The 11719-nt window shown below is 35.0% G+C and overlaps 1 protein-coding gene across 2 annotated transcripts in view; it reads left to right on the forward strand.

Annotated features, from left to right (window-relative positions):
- Positions 1 to 9496, forward strand: part of CUNH3orf67 (chromosome unknown C3orf67 homolog) — a 54062-nt gene extending 44566 nt beyond the window's left edge. For both annotated transcript variants that reach the window (XM_026052578.1, XM_026052577.1), the window contains exons 17-18: positions 4013 to 4098; positions 8642 to 9496. In XM_026052578.1, the coding sequence (XP_025908363.1) occupies positions 4013 to 4098; positions 8642 to 8754 (199 nt within the window). In that variant the 3' untranslated portion in view covers positions 8755 to 9496. The remainder of the gene's footprint in view (positions 1 to 4012; positions 4099 to 8641) is intronic.
- Positions 9497 to 11719: the final 2223 nt, after the last annotated feature.

Consider the following 11719-nt stretch of genomic DNA (forward strand, 5'->3'; position numbering starts at 1 on the left):
AGTAAAGCATACTGTAAATGAAGATATTATGTATTAGGGATGGAATGAATCTGTCACTTTGACGGATTGTGAGGCAAAGAACAGATTAACAGATTACTCATAGTCAGAATGCAGTTCCCTGTGAAAAATGTGGAGGAAATGATAAGTGTTGGTTTGTGCTGATTTAATGATATTTTAAAACTACAATAACACTCTAGTAAAATAATACAATGTAGCTGGTGCCTTGCATTTTTTTAATCATTAATGTATTGCCAGATTGACCTTAAACACTTCTAATATTTTGTTTTAAAATAAAACTTTCAATTCATGCAAAGTCATCCATAGATGTATATTGATGTTATTTTTCAAGATTGTTATTAAAATGTACACTTGGAAATCCTTCATTTCTATGTATAAATATACTGTATATTCTTTTGGTAGCATATCTGAATACTCACTCAATTTCCTGTTAGAGAAATACTATTTCCAACCTGGTGCTGACTAGTACTGAATGGTTACTGATTTATAAATTAACATTAAGTATTTCTAAGTTTATGACATACTTGTATTAAAAAAAATATTTGAAGTGTTTCAGATGCAGTAATGGACAATTTAAGACTACGATGACTGCACTGTTATTACAGAGACATACTGGCAGGACATGAAAATTTATTTCAACCTTAATTTGAAGACTATGATTGCATTTTATACATAACAGACATATTTTTATTAATAGACTTCAGAAGTCCTCACTACTAAAATGAATACATTATGTGTACATACATAATACATTACAAAGCAAAGCCCAAATAGGTGTGCATAGGTAATCAGATTTAAGGCAATGAAATTGCATGTTTGCATAAAGTTTAGCAAATCTATTTATGTTTAGAGAACGTAATAAAATCTCTTTACAGTATGATTTAGTATTTTTACATTTCAGCTATTAGGATAGCCTAAATAGGTTAAATATTTATTAAAAAGTGAGATTATCAAACATAGTATTTAAATCAGGGTCCTCTGATCCTTTAGATTTCTGTTGATGGTTTTAATTATTTACTTATATTGTGGTAATGGTTTTGATGGGTTCCTGTCTGTTCATGTGCTAGTTAATAAAGCATCTCTGTTTTATTATGGATGCCATTTTCTGCAAAATTTAACATGCTGCCATAAAATTAAAAAACTGTATCTTTTCAGGACTCTGAACCACTGCTTTTATTTCCTACTACAGTACAGCTACTGTGGTCTTTCAACATGCAGTAATTACTTCCTGAAACTATTTTAAAAGACTCTGATGTGACAAGATTGTATCACATACGTTTTATTGTATCTTGGTATGGAGAATAGCTTGCAGAATAATTAAGAATTTCAGTGAAAGCATTAAAGATAAAACCTGCCTCAAAAGTGTATGGAAACTGTCCATTCTGCACCTTCATACAGTGCAACTCACAATGTCAAAGAGAACACTTGGCATTCAGCCTTGGTATCAGGAAAGCTCTAGATAGCTTCTTGCAGGTTGATTATATTGATTACAGCTTGAGGCATCAGTAGCATAAATAGTATCTTTAATTAATCAAAATGCTTGATTAGTTTTTCTGTTTCGAGCAGATAAACTAGGTTCTTTAAGAAGCTCACTCCAAAAACAGTCTTTTCAGTCAATACAAGAAGACATTAAATTGAAATACAGACCACAGAGATCTTTTTTTCCTCAAAAAGTTAATAGCCAGTTGTCTCCATGCCTGAGTTCTATATTATGAGGCAAGATCTAAAAGGTTTGGTTTTTGGTTTGTTTTTTTTTTTATATTTTTTTTATTTCATGTACACTTTCTGAGCTTATGTAGATATGACATCTTAGGTGCTTCCAAAAAGCAGATTGCAAATTTTGTTATGCCAAAAGTCTCTTGGCTGCTAGAGTAAACCATCTATCAGCATCACCACTGTAAAGTCATTTTTCAAAGGTTTATCAATCAACTGCAAATATTTATTCACAGATACAATTCTGGGTAATTTGGCCCAGAAGATTTCCACACATGCCAGGTTTGTTCATGAGATTTTGGGAAAGCTCCATTTAGACATTGTAAGTCCTAGATTTTTAATATACATTGTATAGAATTTTTCAACTTTAATATTTAGTCAATAGTGAAACCTAATATTGTTTCTTTTTGGTGGGACAGTTTTGAAGAGCAAAACTACTGGTTTTCCTTGGACACTGAGACAAAGAGCATGAACTGAGTCCAGACTGTGTTTGCTTCAAAAAATTAAAAGTGCAAGCACTTCTCCTTTCTACTGCCTCTGTCATGAATACACTGTCTTCTACCTCCTATTAGAACCATCATAGTTCCTGAATTTTATGCTTGCATCTGCTAGAATGAAATATAATTCATCCTTGGAACCAAGTACCTTAAAATAACTGTAGAGATGAAGCAGAACAACTCCTTAACACTAGAGTTGACTCCAATAATTGAAAGATAAAATAAAAGGACCAAATCAGAGAGCTACTCACAGATCATCCCATTTCTGATTTCTCAGAATTGACCTTTCAGGAAGAAGTACCTTCCAGAGACAAGACTGGACACTAAAATTCATAAATTTCCAGAGTAAATAGAATCATGAATTCAGCAGAGATAGTGGCCTAATGGCACGTGCTTATCCCCCTCCCTCCAGGTTCTCTAAATGACTTTTTTTTTTTTATAGGAACCAATCATCTGAATATCTTTCTTTCCATCTTCTTAATTTCTCTCTGCTCTGTGCATGTCAACTGCCTTTTCTTTTAGAAATAAGATATATTTTATATGAAAAACACACATCTTTAAACTTTTTTTGCATCAGACATAGAATGGTATATGTGCTCCAAAGCCTATATTCTTTTTCTAGCTATATTTGTTGGTCTATCTAAGGTATTTCCATCTACCAGCAAGCACTCTCTCTCCCTTGAGGTTACATCACTTAAAATAGCTTAATTTAAAATAGCCCCGGAGTTTCTCCAAGAGGTTGCCTGTGTTGACACTGGGTTCCTGTGCAATTTTAGGGAATTGAGTAAGGGGACAACAGTTCCAGGCTATCTGACACTAGTGTTTGGCTTCATGTCTGCTAATAATGAGGTAGCACAAACCACATGAAAGTAGCAGAAATAGAAATATATTTTCCTGTGCCACTTGGTATCATAATGTATATAACCTAGCTGTTATCCTTAAAAACTTTAGAAGCTCTGCTATAAATGAGTCTTTGGCTCTCTTAAGGATTGCAAATGCACCAAATGACAGGGAGAGCTAATAATGAAATATCTAAGCAAGCATATTGCTGTGCAGATCAGTTGTTCCAGTTCTCAATGGCATTAGCTGAAGAGCAGTAAGGTTAATGTTGGCCATAGATGTGAAACTACTATGATGGTACTTTAAAAATATATATATATATTATATATTGAAATGATTGAAAATTCAATATTTCTTCCTTTAAATCTGCTGTTCTACTTGCTGAATTTCTACACCAGCAGTTCTGTTTCCTGAGGCAGAAAATTGTTTTTTTCTTTTTTTCCATTTTGACTGAAAACAGATAGGTGGGTGTCCCCTGATTCACCCCAGATTCTGGGTACATATCAGCAGCAGATTATGTGGAATCAATAACAAGTCCACCAACAGCAGAAAAAAAATAGTGGAAAAGAAAAAGACTAGTTACAAGACATGACTTAGCCTTGCTGGGTTTCTCAGTCAGAAGAAAATCCTATATGAGATCATAAGTCTTTTCAGGAAGTAGAAGTATGTTACCTGCTTCATGCTGGAAGCAAGCTGTACCTCAAGCTGTTCTTCATACAGTCTGGCAATGTAAAGAAATCAAGTTAATTAATCTTTCCAGCTTTGGGAAAATTCATCGTCTCTAGAGGAATCAGTAGATAAAGAAATTACATCCACAGCTCTGACTAGTCTTTCTGACCCCAGCACAAGTTCACATGCGTGATATTCTTGTGTCAGTTGTGACACAAACTGTGGCCCGAAGTCGTATAAATTGAAGCAACCGTATTTTGGTTTTTGTTTTTCAGAGACTGGTCGAGTGTGTTCAGTCCCCCCATCGTTCCTGCAAATCGACATCTAAAAGAGCAACCTTCAACAAAACAGAGTATTCCAGGTAGGAATCTATGAAGGTGAGACCTGTGTAGAAAGTGTATTGAGACGTCTCTAAATGTTTCTTCTCCAGTGTTGGTGCTGCCTTGTGGATGTTTTCTGCAATTCTGCATTTTGGTGGCAAGGTTCTCTTATTTGCTATTCTCAGTTCATGCTAACAGTTTTCCATCCTACTAAAAGGTTAACTTATATAGTGGTAGTTTGCTGACTTCTGGATTTAAAATGGATTTTTTACGGATTTAAAAATGCATTTACTCTTTTAAAATAAGGAATTTATGGTAGTCAGGATGGCAGACCTATGGAAGAAAGATTGTGTCCATTAAATGATTTCTGTTCAAAACAATTTCATTTATTTAAGTGGAACTCCTCTTACAAAGAAAATTTCAGATTTATTGAAATGTTGTCATTTTCTGATTAGATTGTTGAGTCACCACCAAAAGTGTTCTGAGTTTCTGTTTATTAAGGTAATTGCTTGGAGAGTGGCAAAGAATGTAGCTGTAACTGGAAAGTCAGCAACAAAACAGAACAAAGCAACAGAATAGAACAAATAGCCTGTTTTCTACAAAGGCCTTTTTTTTTCTCATATGCTGTGTTAGGAAATTAGGCAGATACCTGCTTTTTCCTTCAAGTCCAGGGCATGCAGTGTGAAATCTCATAAATCTCTCCTGTATATTTTGGCTGCCCAAGGGATGAAGATGTCTGTGATTTACTCTCTAAAATAGATTATGCCCCTCAAATTGTCAATCTTTTCACAGATGTATATTTGTAATTGTTTATGACAGCAAAATAGAATTTTGCTGTCAGGAGAGGACCTTGCTTTAAGGAATCAAATAATATGTTGTGTTAAACGTCCTAAGTGAGCCAGAGCGAATTGGACAGTAATCCTTGAGTTAAAGACATGTTGGATATAAATTTGTGATGAATCTCTGAGAATGTTTTGGTGATAGTATTATAAAATCTAAGGGCTGCTGCAGTAAGGCTGGAATTTCCATAAATTTAAAAGTTGGATGATTGTCCTTAGAAAGTTAACAAGAAGTGTACTTGGCAGTATGTTGTATCTTCAAATACTCCCCAAAACTGCTGCTTGAAAGGACAGGGCTTCATTACACCAAGAAGTTGAAGAAAATGAGAGTCTCTTCCTTCCACATCCTGCGCGGAGCTTGTGGGTTTCTTCCAGACTGATAGACACCCTTTCCTTACTGAAATAGCAGGAAAAAGATCACAGTAATCTTAGCAGCCCTAGGAATGGGAGGGATGATTGGTAAAGTGGCTTATCTGTATAATTTACAGCATCCTCAAGCCGACTCCGAGCCTCCCTTTCTCATTATTTACAGTCTGTGAAAAATAATGTCCTTGAGCCATGCACACAAAACTGACTTGCATACTTTGCTTCCATATTTTAACAGATACACTTTATTCTAACACAGATTCCTCAACTTAAAATAGAGGTTTGGGAAAATACAGTGCCCTGTGATGCACAGACTAGATGAGATTGTGCCTGGCCAACCTTAAACTATATTATATATAATAGGAGATTATAGAGGATTAGAGAAGATATAATGAGAAATAGTCTTATATTTGTCAAGTCTCACAAATTCACAAATGAGATCAAAATTTGGACCAATAAATAAGGTAACTTTTTAGTAAATTTTTCCCCCATTTGGCCTTAATATTTCTGGTTTGTATACAGTTGTATTCTACATGGCAGCTTTCATACAAAAGAAAGTTTCTGCAGTAAATGACAAATGCACGATCATAAATTCCCCAGAATTTCATTTTGTCTCCCTGATAGAATAGTATTACTTAAGTTAGTGGTGTAAGAATCACAAAGCTGAGTAGTTTTTTTCCTTGGAGTACTGCTATGAACAACATTCATCTGGTAACTTTGCGGCACATCATTACAACATAGATTTGAGCATCATAGTTCAATGTTCAAGGGAATATTCAAAGAGTATTCTCAAAGAGAATACCCACAGTGTTCTTCTCAGTCTGCTGTCTGCCAACAGTTAATCCACTGCTGATTAATTTACCTTTATCAGGGTCAGAATACGACCCATGTATCTTAAGATGAGCTTTACCACAAGCCATTTTCTAGTATTAAAGTCTAGAATACAGTGACAATCTACTTCTCTGAAAAGGGAGCCTGTTTATATCAGGTCTCCAGACTGTGCAAACATTTAATGTTAGCATAATTCAGATAACACATTCATTTAAGAGTTCAAAAAAAAAGCTGCTGTGTGACTCCCTTCTTTGATATTCAGTTTAAGACATGCAGAACAGAATCCTTCCCCTATAAAAGCTGTAGCTCCTCTGATTTCAGTGGGAGAGTATTTCCTTCAATATGACAGTACAGAGAGGTACTAACTACCTTCAGTCTCTTTCAGCTCAGTAGAAGAACAAAGTACTCATCCCTCTAGAATATGTATCAGAGTCTTGTGTATAACTTTTATTTAAAATCAATGATGCTCCAGCCTTGGCAGTTGCAGAAAGATATTGTTTAATTTTACAGATATTTTAAGAAGAAAAACTTTGATTTTGCTTCCACAGTGATATTCAAATTAAACTGCCAAAGGGCACTTTTTTTTTTTTTTTTCAAACTTCTTTTTTTTCCCATAACTTTTTCAGGCAGTACTAACCAGCTTCAGGCCCATAAACAGCTCTTGAAATTTCCTTAGAAAGTTTATTGGTTACTTCTGCTGTAGAAACATAATTGCTACCTATGGCTAGACTGCATAGAATAGACAATTTGAAAGTAGAAAGATGCTCTCTTATGCAGCTATTGTGCATTAATTGAGTCTTATAATGGAGAATATTAAGTCAGTAATGCAGAAGTGGAGTTTTCATGCAGGAATTTGACAAAATTATCTATTTTTTAATTCTCTTAAAACTGAACAGTCCAGACTGCCATTGGAAATTGGTGGTAACATCTGGAAGTGCTTTGGAAGGCCTTATGGAAGATTTTTCTACCAGAAGAAGCCTAGCTTTAAAAAGAAATTTTAGCTAGAAAGTGAAGTTCTCTTTCATGTGAAATTACATGCAGGGAGCTGTTACTATAAAGGTATAAATCCAGCTAGTCTTGGATGCAATCTATTCTGATTTAGTGAGAATTTGAGATAGACAGGGAAACAGATAGACCCCTAATGAGTCTGAAGAATTTCTTATTCCTAAGTCAAGCCTAGGAATATATTGAAGGCTAGTGCTGAGGCAAAGAGGGAAGGAGATTTAAACATAGAGAATAAAACAGAATAAAGTAAGATTTTAAAGAGAAGCATAGACAATAGACAAAAAAAATAATGAAAAGGGAAGAATACAATGGAAATAACAGAATGGTTTCAGATGAACATGTAAGAGTGTGTGAGGGCATGAGGCATGAATACCCTGCTTATCTGCTGTGATCTGCTGAAAACTAGAGAAAGACATTCAGTTCTACCCTTTCTTTCTGCACTTTCTTCATTAATTTCCCTGGGAGCTATCCAGGCATCCGAGCTAACCTCAGTTAGCTTCCCAGGCCTCAAGAAATCCAAACAGCAAGGTGGGCAGCAGTCTGGATTTGTTGTTTTACTGTTGATTACATTAAGAAGTAGTTTCTTTTGGGCTACATTTGTTAATACTGCTGAGGAAATGAAAATTAAGATGCACATTTGTGTACATATTTAATAAGGTTCACACTTCTGTGTGCACTAGCCTAGTTCATGGTCTCTTATTTATGATTCTTAAGCCTTTTCTTAAAATCTGAATTAAGTTTTGTACTGCTCCATAACTAAAAATGTCTGAGAATAATGCTCCACATTTTTGTCATCTTTTTGTCTTTTATTAAGCTTCTACAAAAAGGAGAAATTTATGTCATAAAAAAGTAACTCATTTATGGCAACAGTATTGACTTTGCTGCAAATTTCATTAGATTTATTTGTCATACTGTTTCTTCTATCTGCATAGGAGCAATTAATGAAATATACTGAATAAACTTAACCATTTGTAATGCATATACAACTTACAAGTTATATATATATATGTATAATGAAAATGTTACAAAAACTATGCAATAAGCTAACAATCATAAATATAATTGATACAAGGTTAACATGATAAGCAAGAAATCTTCAAATAAAGATTATTGTACTCTTTAGGATTTTTCATGTAGAATATTTCAATAATATGCAGTTTCATTCTGCAGACTTTAAGAACAGATCGGCTGTCTTTCCGTGCTCATATTGAAACATTATTGATTAAGCTGTTGATTGAGAAAAATCTGCATTAGGGATACTTTGATCCATTATAAGTAAAAGTGCTTCTAGAGAACTATTCTAGATTCTAGAGAATCTGTAAAACGCACTTGTTAAGTAAATACTGAATGCCATAATTTCACTGCAACTCAATACAAATGTTCAGAATGTGAACTCCTGTTATCTTTGAAGGTAGTAATTTAGAAGTTGAAATACTATACACTTGAAAGAAAAATTCTGTCACATCTGACAGAAAGGTACTTCTGTGTTACTGTCTAAGAGAATAAAAGAGTGATTTATTTTTACTTTTCTTATTTCACATAGGTGATGAGGACTTCAATGCTGAAGAAGATGAGGAAGTCTTGACTCTTTTGTACGATCCATGTCTGAATTGTTACTTTGATCCAAACACTGGGAAGTACTATGAACTGGCATAGCCAGATCATGAGGGTATTACTTTGTATTCAGAATATGTTTGCCTTTTAAGTGTTTGTGAAGTATGACAGAGGTATGTAATTTATCATGTAATTTAAAACTGGAATTAACCAATAGCTTTGTAAACAAATGAATATAGTTTGTAAATAATGTATCTTTTTTTTACAGTTTTGTATTAAGTTGTAGTGCAATGGAAAATCACATAGCAGACATTCCTGTGCCTAAGACATTTATTGGTTTGTCTAATTTATTTCCAATATTCACAGGTTCTGTATGGGGACAAATTAAGTCAAAGAGCTTTTGCAGTGTTCATCTGTAAATGATGGCCTGACTCAAATCTGTTTTTTACATTACTTGCTTACTGTATTTAAATGATTCCAAGCTATCTTTTCACAGATACATTGTACTTAAGATGTAAAATGTGTTGTTTAAAGGTATTTCATGACCTCCTTCTTGATTTAGTCATCAGAAGGGGCAACATTTTCTTCTTCTTCCGGTAGTTCTCCACTATTACATACATCAGGAATTGGATAGCTGCATGTACAGAGCAGTGCATTTCAAGGTATGTGCATGGGCAATCTGTGAATCCACACCACAACAGGGTAAATGTGCAAGACCTGAGTATTCCCATAGCTCTAATTTTACTGATATAATTTAACTTGGGAGTAAGGAGAAATGGTAAAAGTGATTGCTTCAGTACTTTAGTATTTGAACCTTGTATACATTTGCAGTAAGGCCAGAAGAAATTTATATAATTTGTATGTTGTGCTCAGAGTAGATTCTTCTATGTTTTTATTATTTATTCTGTTACACATATTATTTATTCTGTTACATTTATCTTAATAAAATAATATATGTGATATAACCCATCTCTGTTGCCTGTGTTTTTCAGTGAGGATCTCAGTCTTCCAACTGAGAAATTTAAAATTCCTCCGTTGCTGCATTGGATCTATTCAAAATATGAATGGCAATGATTTTTTTGCTGTTGCACGTATGATAACCTTGTTTGCATGGAGAAAGAATATGGAGATAAACCAGTCCATGTAGAACCTCTGAAAATAATGAATATTAAAATGAACAAAATATTGTATATTAAAACATGTCAAGCTTTGCTGGTTGCTATAGAAGCCAGTTGACCTGATGTGTGGTCATAGCACCAGCCCTTGCATTTCTGCAGTGCCTGGTGTGTCCAGTCCCCAAGCAGGATGTTCAGTGCTAACACTGTTTTTCTGGAAATAGTTATAAAGCATAGCAAATTCACGAGGCAAAAGTGTTCTATTCCTGGTGATACTTGTTCTGACCTTTTACTTGATTATGTCCCATGCTATTCCATGGTAATCATTTGCAAGTTGATTACTCGGTGAATTTTGAAGTGTAATGCATTTGAATGTCATAAAGTGAGCTCAGGTTACAACTGGCAAGTGATTTAAAATGATGTGTCTCTAAATTATTAGTAATTATGGAGGCCAGTTAATGAATATCCTAGGATCAGTTGAAAATGTAGTTGTTAATAGTAGCTTGGCATAAGATCAGATTGTGTATTTGGCTTCCTTGGCAGGTACAAACATATCATCGCAAATTGATTTGAGTAAAAGTAGCACTGAAATCCACAGGAAGACAGATACTGTGTTGACATAATTCACTTACCCTGTCTCAACCTGGTACTTCTAGAAAGATTCATGCCTGGTTTTGCTAACACCATAATCAGTTTAAAAGTTCGGTGAAATCATCATTTTACCCTTCAAAAATCAGATCATAGCTTGTACATGATTTGCAGATCTAACCACTTTCTTTTTAGCATTATTTAGTGATTAGGACCATCTTCCCTTATTTGTGGCAAGGACTATATAAAACGTTTTGCTATTTTTCTTTTCATAGCTGTGTGTCTCGAAGAAGTGGTTGGATGTTCAGTCACTGTGAACCTAGACAGGTCACTGGTGCTTCTCACATAACATCTTCCTTGCATCACAGCCTACCTGAAAGCTGGAGTGTGCTCTTTAAGAGTCAAAAGGCTGTAAAGAGCCAAGTAATTTTCTGGGACCATCTCTGGACACTTGCTCTGGCTTCATACCTCTGATGTATCACTTTAAAAAAACAAGTGGACCAAAAAAAAACCTGGACAAGAGGGAGTCATTATCAGCTCTTCACTCTTACCCTTGATTTTAACAGGATAAAGAGACAGGTGGGGAGTAACGTTAAGTTCGAGGTGAGACTGTTATTTCTGTCAGATTCATAGGCAAGGCCAGGTAAGTTGTGTTTTCCTGTCATTAGGACAACAGGGTTGTACAGTTAAGACCTCTCCAAAATCATCAATTTGGGATCCTTGCCCTTCGTATTCTAGTTAGCAGCTTGGTTATAATGCCATGAACAGTGCCTGCAAGGTAAGAGGTACAGGGAGCTCAGCTACAGGGGCTGTGACTTTTGCTTCCCATGTTCTTTTGAATCATCATTCTATAAACCTAGAACTAAAGCACTGCAGGGAAGCAGCAAGATCTTTCTTTAGCCAATTTCTCACAACCAGCGTTTATGGCAAGCAAACACATAGATTTGCTCCTCTCAGTTGTGTGCAATGTTTTAACTTGAAGTCCTTGAAAATCACATAGTGCTCATTGCAGCATGCTTGCAAACAGGTAGGAAGACCCCCATGCCTGAGCATTGAGTTTGGGATTAATTAAGCTATTCACAGACATTTTTTTCCTTCAGACCCAGCATCAGATACGAGTTTTAGAAGTTTTAAAAGGAAATAAATTTTAACAAGGCTTTGTTAATGTTCCCTAGAATATGCATTGAAAATGCAAGAGTTGGAGATAGCTTGGTAGATCTGCATGAGTCAGCAAAGGCAAATGCAGTTCATCAATCAGTCACCCTGGCCTTTGGGCATCCTTTATGCACATCCCTTATGCTTCTTTTTATGTTCTACTGGAATGAGTTTTTTTGTCTTAGGTCTGTCTGTCCTGAAGTTTCTTC

The sequence above is a fragment of the Nothoprocta perdicaria genome, unplaced genomic scaffold, assembly GCF_003342845.1.
Source record: "Nothoprocta perdicaria isolate Ctin4 unplaced genomic scaffold, notPer1 scaffold_9, whole genome shotgun sequence".
NCBI classification, from domain to species: domain Eukaryota; kingdom Metazoa; phylum Chordata; class Aves; order Tinamiformes; family Tinamidae; genus Nothoprocta; species Nothoprocta perdicaria.